Source organism: Engystomops pustulosus, chromosome 3, assembly GCF_040894005.1.
Source record: "Engystomops pustulosus chromosome 3, aEngPut4.maternal, whole genome shotgun sequence".
Classification (NCBI taxonomy): Eukaryota; Metazoa; Chordata; class Amphibia; order Anura; family Leptodactylidae; genus Engystomops; species Engystomops pustulosus.
The window spans coordinates 203,653,242-203,672,806 of record NC_092413.1 but is presented as its reverse complement, the minus strand read 5'-3'; the positions used below and the strand labels follow the sequence as shown (position 1 = coordinate 203,672,806).

The 19,565-nt window shown below is 44.5% G+C and overlaps 1 protein-coding gene across 1 annotated transcript; it reads left to right on the top strand.

Moving 5' to 3' along the window:
* Window positions 1-3,720: 3,720 nt before the first annotated feature.
* Window positions 3,721-14,795, top strand: LOC140122899 (uncharacterized). The gene is made up of 22 exons (XM_072144142.1): window positions 3,721-3,897; window positions 5,753-5,814; window positions 5,884-5,976; window positions 6,327-6,454; window positions 6,524-6,667; window positions 6,861-6,944; window positions 7,601-7,771; window positions 7,866-7,962; window positions 8,239-8,462; window positions 8,623-8,776; window positions 8,855-9,063; window positions 9,877-9,982; window positions 10,465-10,655; window positions 10,843-10,951; window positions 11,037-11,206; window positions 11,618-11,691; window positions 11,774-11,901; window positions 11,976-12,165; window positions 12,524-12,662; window positions 13,040-13,142; window positions 14,554-14,646; window positions 14,758-14,795. The coding sequence occupies exons 1-22, from the start codon at window positions 3,863-3,865 to the stop codon at window positions 14,793-14,795; spliced, it is 2,742 nt and encodes a 913-aa protein (XP_072000243.1). The 5' UTR covers window positions 3,721-3,862.
* The last annotated feature ends 4,770 nt before the right edge of the window (window positions 14,796-19,565 follow it).

Sequence of the window (19,565 nt, the reverse complement as noted above, 5' to 3'; positions counted from 1 at the left end):
ATGGAAACTAACTGACACTAAGTGTTTTTCCTAAACTGATACTTTGCTAGTAATGTTTCATTCCAAAGGAGAATTTTTTTAACATACCTCTACCTGATACCTCTTCACCCCAGAATTTCCCTTATGTGAATGCCCCTATAGACAACATACACTGGGGACAAACATGTCTAAGCTGGGGGGGGGGGGGGGATCTGTGAATCATAACCCACTGCAATCACATTAACCCCTTAACGCTCTGCGCCGTAGCTCTACGGCGCAGAGGTATAAGGAGTGTATGAAGAGGGCTCACGGGCTGAGTCCTCTTCATACAGAGGTGGGGGTTGTTGCATATTGCAACAAACCCCCACCGCCAATTAACCCTTTCGACGACGCCGGCAAAGTCGCCGGCAGCGTTTAAAAGACGGCGGCGCGCGGGCGATCGGTTGCCATGGTAGCCTCAGGTCTTCGTTTGACCCGAAACTATCTGGCATCTGCAGATTCGTTACATTGAGCCAGTGGCTCATTGTAATGAATGTGCTGCAAAAATGCCATATATTGCAATACAGAAGTATTGCAGTATATGGTAGCAGCGATCTGACCATCTAGGGTTAATGTACCCTAGATGGTCTAAGATATAGTGGGAAAAAAAAGAAAAAAAAAAGTTTAAAAAATAAAAAAAATTAATAAAATATTAAAAATTCAAATCACCCCCCTTTCCCTAGAACGGATATAAAACATAATAAACAGTAAAAATCACAAACATATTAGGTATCGCCGCGTCCCAAAATGCCCGATCTATCAAAATATAAAAACGGTTACGGCCGGCGGTGACCTCCGAGGCGGGAAATGGCGCCCAAATGTCCGAAATGCGATTTTTACACCTTTTTACATCACATAAAAAATGAAATAAAAAATTATCTAAATGTCGCACAGACCTCAAAATAGTAGCAATGAAAACGTCGGCTCATTTCGCAAAAATTGACACCTCACACATCTCCGTGCGCCAAAGTATGAAAAAGTTATTAGCGTCAGAAGATGGCAAAAAAAATGTTTTTCTTTTTTGTACACATTCGTTTAATTTTTGAAAATGTGTTAAAACACAATAAAACCTGTATAAACTTTGTATCACCGCGATCGCACCGAACCAAAGAATAAAGCTGAGGTGTTATTTTGAGTGCATAGTCAAAGTCGAAAAAAACTGAGCCCACAAGAATGTGACGCACATGCGTTTTTTTTTCAATTTTTCCACATTTGGAATTTTTTTTCAGCTTCGCAGTACATGGCATGTTAAAATAAATAACATTACGGGAAAGTAAAATTTGTTACGCACAAAATAAGCCCTCACACAGGTCTGTACGCGTAAAAATGAAAAAGTTATGGATTTTTGAAGTTGGAGAGCGAGAACTGAGCGGAAAAACCCTGCGTCCTTAAGGGGTTAAAATGTTAGAATTGAGATGCACGGCATTACATGTTCCTGCCTCTAGATGGCGCACCCCAACATAAAAATCTCCATCCATTGCAGAGATGGTTCTATTGAGGCCGCGTTCACACGCAGCATTGCGTTTTTTGTTCCTTTTTTGAGTTTTTGACTCAGCAAATGACCAGTTTGCAAATGCGTTTTAAGGGAAACTGCTTCCCAGCAAGTCACAAGTGTTAAAACGCATCACAAAACACAATACGATGCACTTAGACGCTTATGTGCTTTTCAAAAACCCAAAACGAAAGCAAAAATGCAACAAAGAGCTAGAAGGGCCAAAAAGACATGCATTTAAATGGAAGAGGAGCGGTAGCGTCTTTCCTAATGCGTCAAAAACACAACAAGAAACGCAAAGTGTAAACACGGCCTCATATTTTACAGTTTTGAGACAACTTTTTTCTATGTACTTATTTATTCTTTCGCAGCCCTGGCCTGTTGCTGAATAGGTGGCATAGTCTTAAATGTAATCATTAATAAAAAAAAAATAATGGAAAAAAAAATCACAAAAAGATAATAAATATCACAATAAATTCATCCAAAGGATGTTTGCTGCCACACAGTGGTCACGCCAGGGATGTGCAGATAATATACAAATTCACTTTTTTTTACTGTAATGAGTGCAAAACTATTTGAGATCAGGAGACAGATTGAGATTATTTGATGCAAATCTGTATCAGATACTGGTTTAAAAATGTTTAATTTTTTTGGGAAATGTGGATAATACCACATAAGACCCTCCCTCGCAGCCTTTGTGCTGCAAAACGCAACACAAATGCTGCATGTGAACAAGGCCTTAAAATCAGGATGAGAAACTATCCTATGGACGGTTTCCCACCTGGTGTTGTTTTAAGCGCATTCAAAATGCAAGTGGGAGGGAAACGCAATGAAACGTCTTGGCCAAGCCCCCTCCCACTTGCGTTTTGGATGCATTTAAAAACGGCAGGTGGGAAATCGCCCTATGGCCGCAGTCACCCTTTCCGCTAGTATTGCATTCATAATGCAACGCTGGCGTGCCTCGGCCCAATCGCATATCCGTTTCCAGGGAAACACGTGAATGGTCAGGCCGCGGTCACACATTCCCCTAGCCGTCAGCTCATAACGCTAGCGCACAGGGGGTGGGAAGCATATTGGATGCGTTTCCCGGGAAATGCTTGTGCGTTCGGGCCGAGGACCACCCCGTGTGCGCTAGCGTCGCGTTATGAATGGACAGCTAGCGGAACGGGTGACCGTGGCCTTATCAGTATCGTTTAAGGCGCGTTCACACGTTGCGTTTTGTCCTGCGTTTTCATTGCGTTTGAAACGCATTACAACAGCTGAGGAGAGGAGATTGGCCTAATTACATTACTATTTACATTTGTTAACGCTATGTTAACGCATGCGTTAACGTAAACGTTATCAGTAATGTAATTAGGCAAATCACCTCATCTCAGCTGTTGTAATGCATTTTTAAACGCTATGAAAACACAACCAAAGCGCAAAGTGTGAATGCGCCCTCAAATTCAAGACCCCAGGGCCTGGTTACTCATCGCATGAGTTTCTCTGGAAACACATATGTGATTGTGCCTAGGCCTGTGCGTTCGGGCCGAGGACCTCCCCCTGTGCGCTAGCGTCGTGTTATGACGGATGCTTAGCGGTACGTGTGACCGCGGCCTGAGAGCGTGGCCTATGGGTGGTGATACACATGGCGTTTTGAACCCCGTTTTTCCGCTTTTGTCCGTTTTTCCCAATTATCATGATTATCATAATTGGGGAAAAACTGACAAAAAACGGGAAAAACTGATGCGTTTTCAAAGTGCAAGCATTTTTAAAACGCATGCGTTTTTTTAACAGACTGCTTAAAAACGGCCCAAAAACAGGTTCAAAATGCCACGACCATTTACACGATACGTCGCGTTGTGCGTTGCGTTTTTGACGCATTCCACTGACTTCAGCCTTGATCACATGCTGAGGTTACATTGCGTTTCCACTGCATCTGTTAAAACGCAATGTAACCTCAGCATGTGATTTAGGCTGAAGCCCTTGGAATGCATCAAAAACACATAAAAAAAAGCGACGTAACGTATCGTGTGAATGTGCCCTCTGTGATAAGTTCTCACACATTATCATCCATTTTTGGCTTTGAAAACTGCGTGTAAAAAACTGAACGTGTGAACGCAGGGCGATACATAACATAAGGCCGCACTGCTTCATTCATTAGGATAATCTGGCCCAGCATTTACTAATTAGGTCAATTAGGCGAGTGCTTTCATATAGGAGATTTGTAGCCACCTCCCCTGTGGTATCTGCTCTGATACTAGTCACACGGGGCAGAGCAGGATACAATATGATGTGTGGCCTGGATATAGTTATTGCTCTGTAATTTGGGGGAGACGTCTTGTGAGAGGAGGTTTTCTGGTCCTACATGACATGGCCCTGACCCGGGAAATGAAGCTCCTGTTCAGGTAAGTGGCTATACATGTGCCATATGGCATCTCTGTGCCACCATGTGTCATTCTTCATCTCGTCCCTTTTTCATTTTCTTTCTCTTCAGTCTTATCAATTTTTGAGTCTGATGGAAAAGTGGGATAAATTATTGCATCAGAAGGGGCATCATTTTGGTTCCATGTTTCCATCTTGCATATTAGGGAGCAGAATGCCTGAATGCACCTTGTGTGATCTATTTAGGATTTTTTAGGGGCAGACTATTGATGGCCTGTATGTGGAATAGGCCATGAAATATTATTGGTAACAGTAACCCACATTGATGCAGGGATGTTTTAGTCTCTTGTATTGCCAGTGCAATGACATGGTCTTAAGTAATCCTTAGGCTGTATTTACATCACCATATGTACGGTCTACATGCAGCCCTACATATGTCCCCATAGACGTCAATGGCTGCACGGTGTGATACACACCTTTACCCCCACCCACACACACGTTTTCTTTCCCCGAAGTACGGCCTGTATGCTGTGCATTTCAATAGAGGGGTCCCCTCTCCATCACATCGGATGTATGCCTGCCCAGCGGACATATGCTCATGCAAATCCAGCCTTAAGTGGGTTCTCCAGTCATATCAAGTAATTGTGATAGGACCCCCACGGATCTTGAGTACGGTGGTCCACTGTACCCCAGTTGCGCTTGAGTTTTTATAGAACAGGCAGTCCCACATGTGCCAGTTGCTCCGTTCATCTCTATGGTGCTGACGGAAATAGCCATGCTCTAGACTTGACAATCTGTGTCTGAGCATTAGAGATGAACAGACTACCTGTGAGCCGCCTGCTCCGGTCATCTGGAGCACAACAGAGGTGCAATAGACCCCCGTTCTCTAGATCTGTAGGAATCTCATCAATGAGACCCCCACCAATTGGTAAGTTTTTTCCTTTCCACACTTTCTATGATTGGAGAACACCTTTTACATTACAGTACATTTCAATTGTTACAAAACTGAATTGGAACGTGTGACGGAGCCCTTAGTGTCCATCTGTACCACTTTCATTTGGCTTTTGTGAGAAAGTATTCACACTTGGCGTCTACATTGCATTTTGAAACCCAATAAAACAGAGGGGGGAATTTTTCTGATGAAGTTGTTAACATCCGCATTACAAGACAATGTTGACATAATGAGTTTATATCATGTTAACACTGCTTTGCAAAATGCTTAACACTCAAGTTAACAGTTTCATTTACAAGATACAATGTTAACCGTAATATAATTGGACAAATTCCCTCTCCTCCTGTTGCATTGCATTTCAAAACAGTGTGTGAACTCGGCCTTATTAGGGTGCTGCCACACAGTTCGTTCTTGGACCATTTCAAAACGGACTAAAAATGCATGCGTCTTTGTATGTTTACCATGTGTTTGGCTGGTTTGAACCTGTTCATCTTGATTTCTAGAAGTGTAATTGGCTGTGAAACGGATTAAAACCAGCCAAACACACCGTAAATGTACAACAACGGTCCAATAACGCCCCATGTGGTAGCACCCATACGCATCCAATTATAAACGAGCGCTTCTGGTGCAAGCGAAAACTTTAATAACCAAGTGGGTCATGCTCTTTCCAATTGGGTACTCGCTAATCATAATTTGGTGTAACCACTGTGCATGGTAATTTTATCATCACACTTGGTGCCCATGTGACACAAGTTTAGAACCTCCTACCTGATTCTGTAGTGATTCCTGCTCCAGGGCCATCACATGCCTTCACCATTGCACCAATCACTCCATGGTGATCTCTTTAGCGAACCTTAAGTGTAGACAATACCAACCCATTCTGGAACTAATTTGAAGTGGATATAACCATTTCTAACTTATTTTAGGTTGACGTTCCTCACCCTTTTTTTGGTCACTGAAGTCTACACACAACAAAGACCAAGCACAGGTAACAACCACGATTATTAGTTTCAGGATCGGGACACTTTTTCACCACTAACTAAATCTGTTGCTTTAGACTTCATCCTCTCCAGCTGCCGGAGGTCCTTTGTACAGCTCGATTTGCCTGCACAATATGTACTTAAGAAGTTTGTGAGATTTTCAGCTATTGGTAAGTTGAGGGTCAAGTGAATAAATTGGTAAACTTGTTGTATAAGGATGGGTCATACAGAAGCTTATGGGCAGTGCTGATGGACCACAGGATGTCCAAGGGTTAGAACCTAGAACATGTCACCTATGATGCATCATCCCTAAAAAGACTTGTTCCTCCTGAACACCAATGACTTCTGGGCTTGATGATTCTACAAACTGTAGCCATGTGGAACATATTTATGGGGAGGGGCTTTCATTTAGATCAAGATTACCTCCCAGAGAACGAAGTATGAACTAGGTACTTGTCAAAGTATTACAAAATACCTCCCAAAATCAATAGTTAATCTATTGTCTACAACTCTTCTGCAGACCCGACTGGAGCTGCCTATGTGATCACCGATGACTTGGCTATAAAGTGCGGCTATACCATAACTTATGACGCCTGGGGGAACATCTCCTTCAGGGCTTCTCTATACAGTTGTTATGCTAACATTGGGGTAAGGTGTCCTATCTCTAGACAGATCTTAGGAATTGGTAGCGCCTATTAATGTTTACTTTTCCTGCAGACTGTCCACCAATTTGATGTAGGTGTTAAGATTGAAGTTGCATCCAGACGTGATATGACCGATGCTGTGAACTACATGAAGGTGGTCAGCTGCCCGTATGTGATGAACCCACGTGAAATTATTTGTGAAGCCAATTACATGGAGGTAAAAAGTGAGATGAGTCTTGGTCACTTGGACCCATGATTGGGATTTCTTCCATGGTCTTCTGTGAACCTGTTGTGCTTTACCTGGATGGAAAGATGGGACAACCATTGCTTGTCCCATCTTGGCTCTAGTAGCTGTGGTATAGTGTTGGCTATCTTGTGACCAGGACTAACTTTAAAACTTGTTCTTGCAGGTGTCCGTCAGAAGAAAAATTCCAATAATTTCAGAAGGAGTATTCAGAAACGAACCAGAGGATTGGTCCACTGCGTTCACCCAGGCAAGTCAAGGGTAGAACTTTGTGGATTGACATTGAAGGACCAGTGAACAACTTCTCATGTTACCATAACTTTCTCCATTGTGCTTTAGTTATGTCTACTTGTAGTTTGATCTATGCTTTAAATTGAAAGCTACACTTTACTCGGTTTCCTGGTTGGCTGCCAAATATCAAACACAAGCCAATCTGGCAACAATGAGCTGCAGGGGGTGTTCCTTCCTTCCAATAAAGTGGTGGTGGATGGAAAAGGTTCCTCACTTGATGTAGTTGTATATCAAAGGTTTGCCCTAATGGAGCCCATGTCTTTGTAACCCCCACCATTACTCTTGGATGTAATTTCATATGTAGCCCATATTAAAACTGGTACTTGTTGTACTATAGCATTTTAAGTCACTTTACCAAAAAATGGCATCTGCGAATTCCCAAACTTCAAGATAAAAGAACAATAGCTTGACGCAATCTTTCAGATTATAAAGGATGGCAATGTCCTCCACTTCTTCCCCAGTGTAAAGAGAAATTAGTTGAAGCATTGTTGGTGCATATTGTTTCAACAGTCATGGGAGTTGTTACTAGATTGTGTCCTACAACTTTTTAGAATTAATCTCGGCATTGGTCTTCATTTACTCTTAAAGTTCTTCCTTCGATCCTCTGTCCTTCAGGCGGTGAGTGGCTTGATGTCTGTGTGGCAAGTGGTGTTTCATATTTCTACAACCCAGAAGACAACTATGCTGATCGATGCAGCACAGAACATTGGCTATGGGATTAACACCACTGAATCCAGGACCTTATTGAGGACCTCCTACAATGCTTCTCATGCTGTGCCCCAAAGGGTAACTAGGAAACTTTCATGGTGCCCCTTCTAATGTCTTTAACCCTACACCCCATTCTTTTACAATTGAACATATAAACTTCTCACCTTCTTAGATCAGTGGTGTGACCTTCTCAACTGTAAGAGCGACTCTATTTTACAAGCAACGCTGGTTCATCTACTTGGTAGACAATGCTGTTGCATGTCCAGTTGGTAAGTTTCTGGTAGTGTACGTAACTTTTTCATGGTCAAGGTAAGCTCCAATCTCCCAGCTGTGTAGCATTGGATGAACCCTTAAACTGAAAGACTTATGTAGAGGGCTGTTATCAAACCAAGTTGGCATAAATTGTCTAAGCCAACGCATGACTTTCTGTTCTACCACTAGCTCTACTGTTTCAAGCCAAATCTATATCCTCCACGTTTAGTCCTTTCACTTCCACCTCAACACCAATGTTGAGCAAAATCCAGGAGTCTTCCCTCTTTTTCTAGATGATGTAAAGTTCACGAGTGGGTGGATCGTATGGACAATCCCAAAGAGTGTTTCTCCACTTCTGACCGGTGCAAAAGGAATCCAGAACCGTCGTATCCAGTTTGGCGTTGACCTTCAGAATCTAACAAACGTAGATATCCTATCTAGAGGTGTGGAGATCCTGGACAGCAATACTGTCACTACAGCAAGAATACCAGTGGGAGCTCTAGGTGGATATTATAAGGCAAGTCAATATGCAGCTGGTGGAAAGCTTAAAAATAACCCATTGGATTGGGTGTTGAGATGCCGTGCCTTGGTGTAAATACTTTACAATGTACATGCAAGTCTGATATTTGGTGTAGGCCTCGGAATACTTTCAGTCTGTACCCTTGTCTACCTTCCAGAGCCGTGTTGTAAACTTCCAATATGGGCGGACTTACAGTATTCAGCCATTTATTGAAAATGTGTGGACGGATGATGGCTGGGGTGTCACAAAATACACAATCATTAAGGATATAACAACTCCCTTTGAGGAAAGGCCACCTGTTATAACCAATGGTAAGTCATTGCAGAAAGTCCAAGGTTCCATTAGGAAGTTTTTTAACTTTTTTTTTTTTATTTTACCTTCCCCTGTAGAAACCGTCCCTTCAACTCTAATATTTAACGTCACGGTCGGCACTTTTCTCCCAGATGTCCAGTTGATTTATTTCACAGTTGGTAACACCACATCGATGGTGCCTCAAGGTGTTGACTCTGGATTTATTTTGGGGAATAAAACTCTTCCAAATGGAGATGTGATCTTTATTCTTAAAGTTCCTTTCATCAATCAAAATGTGTATAAGAAGGTAAGATATGACCATACTTGGTGGGAACGTGAGTTTATTCAGCAGATTTTTTTTCACTTGCACCCCCCCCCCCAAAAAAAATTACTAAACTGGACTAGGAGCCTTCAAACCCTATCTCCTAGATTCAGAAAGCCACTTTTTAGTTTTCTTCACAATTGGCCTGTTTTCCCAATATCCTTTGCTGCCACAATATGATTACGTACTTTCAATTGGTCTAGTGAAGGAATGATACAGCGCCGAACCTGTTTGACCTTGGCTAAAATTATGATCCAAAAAAAGTACTCTTTATTGAAACATGTTATTTCTACCATGTTATGGCTTAAGCTGGCAGCACACTATAGATATTGACCAAATCCGCCTGCTTCAACATTGCACTATCTGAGTCAAATTAAAGGTTGTTGCTATTCCTGGAGACTGATGGATGTTTCAGGTAAGGAAACTCCAAAAATTGACGGGGCAGTGACTACTGAGTTATGTACTGGGGTCAGTGTATGGTTGCTGCCACCCTGCACAATGGTAGAAACGGGCCCAACAAGACATTCCAATTTGTTGGGCGCCCAGTTCACAACAAAAATAGGGCTTCTGTTCCTCAGACTACAATTTATCTTGAGTTGCCCTACTTTACTCAGGCTCTTTTTTTTTTTTTTTTTTTTTTTGTTCTGCTATTAACAAAACCTGAAAGAATTCGGCTGTGAGGGTGTATAAAATGTGACTGTACAAAAGGCTTGACCACAAATTTAAGCAGTGAACTTCAATGTATCAAAGGATTATATGAAATTGTAAAAAAAAAAAATCCTTATTTTGATGTCTTAGCATCTCCCGGATGGCATTCTGTTCACCTTGAATGTAACATTTGGATTCAAAATCATCCCCTACGATGAGACCTTTACCACGACTGAAACTGTGGAGTGTTTTATCCGTGAGTATGTTCTCTAGGACTTCTTTACTGGAGTAGTATCAAATCCTTGTTGGAAGTTATGAACAATGCATTTAAATTTAATTTTTGCGGCAAAAGGGAGGCTGCTGTTCAGCATGTCATATAGGTGGGGGTAGGGCGAGGCAGGTCTACATCCTAGTAGAAACTGGCAACAGCACAGTCTGGAATTGCAGTGCTCTTCCATTCAAGGGGCATGAATGAGCTGTAATATCAGATGCTATTAAGTGTAATCTTTAATGGTGTATACTATTTGTTGGGTCACTAAAGGCCAAGGCCTACTTGACTAGACACTTTTTGTCTCAGTACCCTATTCAGAGCAATGCATAATGTGTCTCAAATTATGGCCCAACTCTCGAGCCAAGACTTGTCCATCGTAGTGAGAAAACCCTTAGAAGCTTGTACTACTTTGTGCTCTGGAAGATGTGGACCACAGCTCATAGTTCAATGTTTGCCTTTCTCTCCAGGCCAGCCAAATGTTGGTCCGTGTTGGCAAAAAGGTGGCATGTTGACTACAACGCTAGGAAACCTTGATCCAAGCTGGTCCATAAACATCAAGGGTACACCTGCAACATCAAGTAGTGGAATGTTATCGGTTATCAACCAGACGCATGCTGAGATCCAGGTACCTGCTGCATCAAATCTTGCAATGGATGAGGTAAGTGGCACTTAAAATGGTGTACAGAAAGTGAGACCTTCATTGTTGCCCTCTGTAGATTTTAACCATAGTTTATGAATATCACTTGCCGTCCCACAATGAATCCGACCAACCCTTGTAGACAACATGGATGCGCAGACGTAATTTATTTGCTGTTACAAATCCTTGTATATGACTTATTCTCCAGGTAACGATTAAAGGCCTCACAACAACCATTCCTCTAAGCATAACTGATCAGAACGGCAATAACCTGTACACTTTCCTGATTTCTTGTGAAAGTTCACCACAGACCGCTGGTAGGTGACCGGGATTGGCATGGTTCATGTGGTTGAATGTTAATCTTCTATAAATGGAGTACAACTTCTTCTTCTTTTCTTGTAGTCTGTCTTCCAGATGGAACAATACAAGTCTCGGTGAAGGAAATAAGTAATATCCCAGAAATGAAATTGTCTGAACTCACACTGAGGGACAAGCGTTGTGGCCCGGTGACTACAAATGGTGGCACAGCCCAGTTTTCATTCACGGTCAACAGTTGTGCAACAACTCGGCGGGTAAGACTAGCCAAGAACCTTGTGTTGGGGAAAATTCTCATGCTGCTACATGTAGATGAGTTTTTCTTTAGGGTTATCCTCTGTGGTAATGGGTAAATTACTAACAAAATTCTGTAGGCAGATGAGTTCTCACCTGTTCCCAAAGTCCAAGGTGTAAAGAAATGTCGGTCTTCAAGATCCCACATGTAGTCTACAGGCAGTATGTTCTACAGTAGTAGGAGTGTAGGATATTGTACATTTATCCTACATTCCCAGCTCCGTCTGCACTATAACATGTTGCCTGTATGGGGCCAGGTCTCTGGGCTACACTGACCCTAGACAAAGTCTCTTCCATGTTGCTTAGTTTTGTTAGATGATGGTTCGATTTCCTGGCTGTAAATCTAAACTTTAACATGACAACTTGTTCTTCAGTTTGAGGGCAACATTATGATCTACGACAATGAAATATCCTACCTCAGTAGTGTATCGGGGAAGGTCTTGTACAGGCAAGTAATGAAAGGTAGCATCTTCTGAAAAATACTGGAAATGAACCATATTGATTAGTTTTCTCCCCTCCCCCTTATAAAGAATGCCTGTGTCCTGTAAGTACTCAACAAACGGCACCTTGGTTATTGACTACACCCCACGGAATAACCCTGAGCCCAGCGCACAGAATGGAAGTGCTTCTCTTGACCTGGTTTTGAGGCTTAGTAAAGGTAAGTGCCACCAGATCTTAACGCTACACAAGCCATTGGTGAGGTCTCCTGAACAAGTGTCAATCTTTCCTCAGATGATGCTTACAATGTCTTCTATGAAGATGCCGAATATCCAGTGGTCAAGTATTTGAGGGAGCCCTTGTATTTTGAGGTTGAGCTCTTGCACCGTAGTGATCCTCAGCTAGAACTCTTCTTGGACAGTTGCTGGGCTACTACAACACCTGACATGAGAAGCCTTCCTATGTGGCCAATTGTAGACAACAGGTGAGCTGCCATTACCGGTATGTGGAGGTTCCAACCAGATCGTTGTAACCTTTCTGTTGAGTGCCTACGATAATTCTTGGGTTTCAAATTGTGAACTCCAAAAGGGCTGTCCACAAATTGTAACTGATGGGCTTTCCCTGGCATAGGGTGTTGGTGAGGTTCAACTAGGAAATCTGTGCCATGGTTGTGTATAAAGAATAAGATATGCAGTGAGCTCCAGAATGGCCACCCTGAACCCATAGCCCTACTGAACCAATCTTTCAGTCTAACGTTATCACAGATTGTTTGGTAACAAGTGAGGAAAGGCCCAAGTCAGATGTTGGAAAGTGACCTATGCCACTGTTTTACTCCATATCAGTTGTGAACACAATGAGCCCTACCAGACAATCTTCCACCAAGTGCGGGCAGATTCCAGAGTCCAGATTCCCTCACATCTCAAAAGATTTGAAGTGAAAACTCTTACCTTTATGGGTGAGGGTGCAATCTATGGAGGAGAGGTAAGTGCCACAATCTCAATTTCTAAAAACTTGGGTTTTACAGGTATGAAATCCGACTATTGTTTCAAATCGGTCACACATTAACCCACAGGTGGTTGCCCATTTTTTTTGTCTGCATTTTGACAGTAAATTTCTCCAGTTGAGGTAATGCCTGTGACCCCCTCTACATGGCAATGCTTCATCAAACATGCATGTTATTCACAAGTTTATAAACTTAAACCCTAAACTGCCAGAAGCTACCCATCTATAATCAATCTCCAGTAAAATCCCCAGTGTCTCTATTCACAGCTAAAAATTTGACCCCTTGCACTGGGGTAAAGTCTGTCTACACCCCAATAAGAGCATTGGTTTATAATTGTCTTGCTATTTGTGGTCAGATCTACTTTCACTGCGAAGTGATAATCTGTGATTCGTCCAACCCGACCTCCGATCCAGCCTGCGCGCAAGTAGGATCTTGTATACCGGCCCGCCAGAGGCTAGGTGAGTTATATTGGTTGTCTGAGTGTCCTTAATGGGGCACAAATTTTTCTTCTGCTTGAATTTGGGTGTAAAATACAGTAACTTATCAGAGCTTTGAAAGAGGTGTAAATAGTGTTGTATTGGGTCCCTGATTCTGGAAATTACAATCAGATCTACTTTTGGAGCTCTGGCATTGAGCAGTTTGTACTTAAAGGAAACCTACCACTTGTAGTGGCAGGTTTCTGATGGAAATACCGGGCACCAGCTCAGGGTGAGCTGGTGCCGGAGCTTATTTTCGTTAGTGTTTTAAACCGCGGTATCGCGGTTTAAAACACTTTAAACTTTATAGCCGGCGCAGGCAGGTACGCGCTCGGCGCTTACCATGCGCGCGGCTCTCATTCACTTCCTATGTAGCCGCGCGCACGGTAAGCGCCGAGCGCGTACCTGCCTGCGCCGGCTATAAAGTTTAAAGTGTTTTAAACCGCGATACCGCGGTTTAAAACTAACGAAAATAAGCTCCGGCACCAGCTCACCCTGAGCTGGTGCTCGGTATTGCCATCGGAAACCTGCCACTTCAAGTGGTAGGTTTCCTTTAAGGCGAGTTATTCTTGTACATTCAGGCTGGATGCTCCAACAGTAATTGGACATCATCGGGGTCAACTGGGGTGCCCGGGGCCCACTAGAGAAATTGATTATGGGTGATGCTACTTAGAATTTGTCTATTTTGCAAGAGTCTGAGATGTAGGAATTGATGGGTACCTCTATTGTCCTCATCTGTCCTTCTCCTTCCACTCCCTCTGTCCTCTACTTAAAGCTGATAGCAAGGGCTGACATGCTCTTCCCATCTGCAGCCAGAGCCAGTACAGGATGCAAAGCCGTGCATCCCGGGTCAAAGTGCACTGGGAAAGTCTCATAGCCGCGTTGCACTTTGACTGTCAATGGCATGGGCATCTTGCAGATGCCAATGCCATTGATCACTTCTACTTCCGATGCTGGTCCCATTGTGTACAATTACTAGAGGTTCCTCCGTTGGGCCAGTCTGAGTTTGGAAGATCAATACCGTGGATGATGGGATACACACGATATTCAATGTACTTCTTGATTGAATCTCTCAACATCTCATAAACTGCTAGAAAAAAATTAAAGGTATTTCTGGAATCTGCTGCTCAAAAGAAATAAAACTAACCTCCAGGCAGCACAAAAATGTGTTGATCTCCGGTGGATTCTATGGGGAACAGAAGACCTTGTATTCACTCGGTTTTTTTTAGTTTCTCTTACAACCTCTAATTTTTGAAGATTTTAAGTAAAGCCCAGAGGCAAGTGTGAACTGGGTCTTATTTGGTGGGGATGTCCAGAGCACAGAACCTGTCTTTTACTGTGTTACTGTTTATGGTTTTGTTTATGCATGATTTTTAAAATTTTTCTATGTCAGGACGCAGTGTGGATGCAGATGATGAGCACAAGTTGGTTTCTTCCAAAGCCGTTTTTCTACTGGAAGTTAAGAGCAGAGTAGACACCAAGCAGTGTGAGTATATGGCCTACTTTATACTATGGAAGGTACCTGGATCATTGTGATCTACTTACAAGACATTGTTAATTTTTCAATAATGCTAATTTGTTTCCCATTTTCTTCCAGTTCAAAAACATCCTCAAAGATCTGATGTTCATTTTTAAGAAGGCACTTTTGTTTTTGTTAATAAATTTGAGGATACAATGTTTGGTGTCATCCTGGTCCATTTTGTTCTTTATTAAAGATCTAGGGGGAGGTCAATGGTGTCAAGAGTCGTTGCCCTTGAGTCTGGGGTCACTTCTGAGTGGCTTCTAGTAGATCTGTACCGTATACAGACATGGGTTTGTCTGGTGTTATTACCAAAGTGTAGTTCCACCAGATCTCATACAATGGGGTGGGGTAAGATGCAGTACCCTACGGTGATGCCATACAATGTCTAGGACCATGATGGCAAACTTGTGGTATGGGTATCAGAGGTGGTACTCAGAGCCCTCTGAACTTTCTATTGGGGCAAGTGCCTGGGTGCCCAAACAGAATCTACCTGCAGTCCTGCACTATTTGAGATGCCCTGCTCTCCATTTTAAAGTGACATTTCCTTTGCTGCAGACAGAGGTGTGGATGGGGCTGGATTATCTTTGAGGTCCTCCAGCTGGCCCCACAAATCCTCCTGTGCAGAAGGACCCTGGAGGGAAGCTGCAATGAGTCTGATTTTGACCTTCCTTTCAGCCCTGTTGGTGTACTTGGGATACTGATATGATTGAAAGCAGTGGAAACACTGGGAGCAAGACTCTATTGCCTAAAATGTTTTGGCACATTAAGTGTCCAAACTACAACCAGAACTCGCTTATTTAGCAGATTTGCCATCACCGGTCTAGCAGCTCTTTCATGCAAAGACTCTACAATGTGGAGCCCAAAGAGGATTATCTTCTAATTCTCAATCTGGCTTCATTGAGTTGACTGCACAATTCAGCTGAACTCCACATTTCTAGCGAGGGTCCTTCAACTTGCATTGACAATGACTCCTAACTAGCTTTCCCTGCTGCTTTGCTGATGGCTATTGATGCTGGTAATTTCATGGTATGTTATGCAGTACTTTACAACCTTCACTTTATGTTCTGTCACCTGCTATTGCACAAGTGTCCTCAAACCTGTCACAATCGGGAGCTATGGACCTCGGGTTTAAAGGCCATCAACTATTGGAGTTGGTGTAGTCTGTATGGGGGCAATGACTGGTTTTAACATTTGTCCAGAAGTACTAGTGGCCTGTTCTCCTCTTAGTTTGTGAATTTTACAGCAGCCAAAAACTAACATGCACCCGATCTAAAGATGTTATATTTCTGAAATGTGTTCATATTCAATGTTGAAATTTACGTGAAATTAAACGGTCCCCTCCTTCCACTAATTTTAAGAGTAATAGGATGGGCTTATATAGCCTGAATTTTTAGCCAAAAGGGCTTTCAGCAGCCCATCTCCACACAGCCATTCAGAAATGGGCTAAAACTGACCACTTTGTCACAGTTTTGTCATGCCAATGGGGATGAAATTTTACACCTTTACATTCTGCATTGGGATCTGCATCCAAAGAATGGCCTGCTTTGTATCAATTGCAGGATCCCCCCCCCCCCCATATACACTTTCCTTTCTTCACAATGTATTTAGATAAATCCCATATTCTACAGATACGAAATTTTGTAGCACTTGGAGAGCAGAGGATCTGGACTGCACATCCAGATATACTACAATGATCTCCCCAGATGTTAACTATTAGAGATGAGCGAACATGCTCGTCCGAGCTTGATGCTCGGTCGAGCATTAGGGTACTCGAAACTGCTCGTTACTCGGACGAATACTTCGCCCGCTCGAGAAAATGGCAGCTCCCGCCGTTTTGCTTTTTGGCGGCCAGAAACAGAGCCAATCACAAGCCAGGAGACTCTGCACTCCACCCAGCATGACGTGGTACCCTTACATGTCGATAGCAGTGGTTGGCTGGCCAGATCAGGTGACCCTGGGATAGACTAGCCGCTGGCCGCGCTGCTCGGATCATTCTGTCTCTGGATGCCGCTAGGGAGAGAGCTGCTGCTGGTCAGGGAAAGCGTTAGGGTGTTCTATTAGCTTACTGTTAGGCAGGAGTGATTCTCAAAGAACCCAACAGCCCTTCTTAGGGCTACAATAACGTTCTACTTTTTTTATTTTAATTTGCATCTTTTACCATTTTGTGAGGAATTAGCAGGGGGACTTGCTACCGTTGTGTTTAGCTCTTAGTGGCACACATATCCATAGCAAAGGCCGAAGTGGCAAAATTCAGTAGGGGTTGGATTTCTATTAGGCAATAACTCAGTGTCATCTCATCTGGCATAGTAGTGTGCTTCCTTTGATACTTGGCTAGAAAATAGCCATAGGAGAATACAAACAGCTTCTTGAAGCCTACAGTAGCGTTCTATATATTTGATTTCTGGTTGATCTGCTGGTGGCTGTAGTTTCTGCAGTGCATGTACTTGCCAATTCTGAGCAATTTGTAGTGATACTTGCGACCGCTGTGTTCTGCGCTTAGTGGCGCACATATCCATAGCAAAGGCCGAAGTGGCAAAATTCAGTAGGGGTTGGATTTCTATTAGGCAATAACTCAGTGTCATCTCATCTGGCATAGTAGTGTGCTTCCTTTGATACTTGGCTAGAAAATAGCCATAGCAATAGGATAGGATTGTTTGGTTTTAAAAACTCAAAAAAAACAAAAAACACAAAAAAAAAAAAAAACACAAAAAAACACCAAAAAAAACAAAAAGAAGTAAAAAAAAAAATAAAGTTATAACTCTCATTTTAAAAATGTTTAACCCGAGGGCTAGGGGTAGAGGGCGGGGACGGGGACGTGGGCGTCCAACTACTGCAGGGGTCAGAGGCCGTGGTCCTGGGCGGGGTGAGACACCACCTGCTGATGAGGGAGCAGGGGAACGCCGCAGAGCTACACTCCCTAGGTTCATGTCTGAAGTTACTGGGACTCGTGGTAGAGCACTGTTGAGGCCAGAACAGGTGATGTCGTGGATTGCTGACAATGCTTCGAGCAATTTGTCCACCACCAGTCAGTCTTCCACGCAGTCCACCCATGTCACCGAAATCCCCACTCCTCCAGCTCCTGCACCTCAGCCTCCTCCCCCCCAGTCTGCCCCCTCCCAGGAAAATTTGGCATTTGAACCGGCATACTCTGAGGAACTGTTTTCTGGACCCTTCCCACAGTCACAAACCACTTGTCCGGTTGCTGCTGAGCAATTTTCCGATGCCCAGGTTTTCCACCAGTCACAGTCTGTGGGTGATGATGACCTTCTTGACGTAGTGGAAGTGTGTAAAGAGGTGTCCGACGAGGAGGAGACACGGTTGTCAGACAGTGGGGAAGTTGTTGTCAGGGCAGGAAGTCCGAGGGGGGAGCAGACTGAGGGATCGGAGGATGATGAGGTGACAGACCCAAGCTGGGTTGAGAGGCCGGGTGAACACAGTGCTTCTGAGACGGAGGAGAGTCCTCGACCTGAACAGGTTGGAAGAGGCAGTGGTGGGGCCAGACGGAGAGGCAGGGCCAGAGCTGGTGCATCAGCGCCACTGTCAACTAGTGAAGCTCCCGTGGTGAGGGCTCTTGCGGCGAGGGCTAGATCTTCAGAAGTGTGGAGGTTCTTTAAGGAAACACCGGATGACCGACGGACTGTGGTGTGCAACATTTGCCAAACCAGGCTCAGCAGGGGTTCCACCACTACTAGCTTAACTACCACCAGTATGCGCAGGCATATGAATGCTAAGCACCCCACTCAGTGGCAACAAGCCCGTTCACCTCCGGCCGTGCACACCACTGCTCCTTCCCCTGTGTCAGCTGCTAGTCAGCCCCCTGCCCAGGACCCTGGCACAAAAACCCCATCGTCGCCTCCACGATCCTCCACAGCATCCACCAGCGTTCAGCTCTCCATACCCCAGACGCTGGAGCGGAAACGCAAATATAGTGCAACCCACCCGCACGCCCAAGCCCTTAATGTGCACATCTCCAGATTGCTTAGCCTGGAGATGCTGCCCTATAGGCTGGTAGAGACCGAGGCCTTTCGCAACCTCATGGCGGCGGCCGCCCCTCGGTATTCGGTCCCCAGCCGCCACTACTTTTCCCGATGTGCCGTCCCAGCCCTGCACCAGCACGTGTCAGACAACATCATCCGTGCCCTGACCAACGCCGTTTCTGACAAGGTCCACCTGACCACGGACACGTGGACGAGTGCTGCCGGGCAGGGCCACTATATATCGCTGACGGCACATTGGGTTAACTTGGTGGAGGCTGGGACCGAGTCTGACCCTGGGGCTGCTCATATACTGCCGACGCCGAGGATTGCGGGGCCTACCTCGGTCCAGGTGTTTCAGGCCTACTATGCCTCCTCCTCCTCCCACCCCTCCTCCACCTCCTCCTCCGAACTACCATCCGTGGGCACGGCGCCATCAGTCGGTAGCTCTAGGCACAGCAGCAGTGCCGTCGCTAAGCGACAGCAGGCGGTGCTCAAACTGCTGAGCCTAGGCGACAAAAGGCACACCGCCCAAGAGCTATTACAGGGCATCACGGCGCAGACTGATCTGTGGCTGGCACCGCTGAACCTCAAGCCGGGAATGGTTGTGTGTGACAACGGCCGTAACCTGGTGGCGGCTCTGCAACTCGGCAGACTGACACATGTGCCATGCCTGGCCCATGTGTTAAATCTGATAGTGCAGCGTTTCCTCAAGACATACCCCAATCTGTCTGATTTGCTCACGAAGGTGCGCCGCATCTGTGCGCATTTCAGGAAGTCCAGCCCAGATGCTGCCACTCTCAGGGCAGCGCAGCGCCGCCTCCAACTGCCCGCTCACCGACTGTTGTGCGACGTGCCCACGAGGTGGAATTCAACACTGACCATGTTATCCAGAGTTTACCAGCAGCG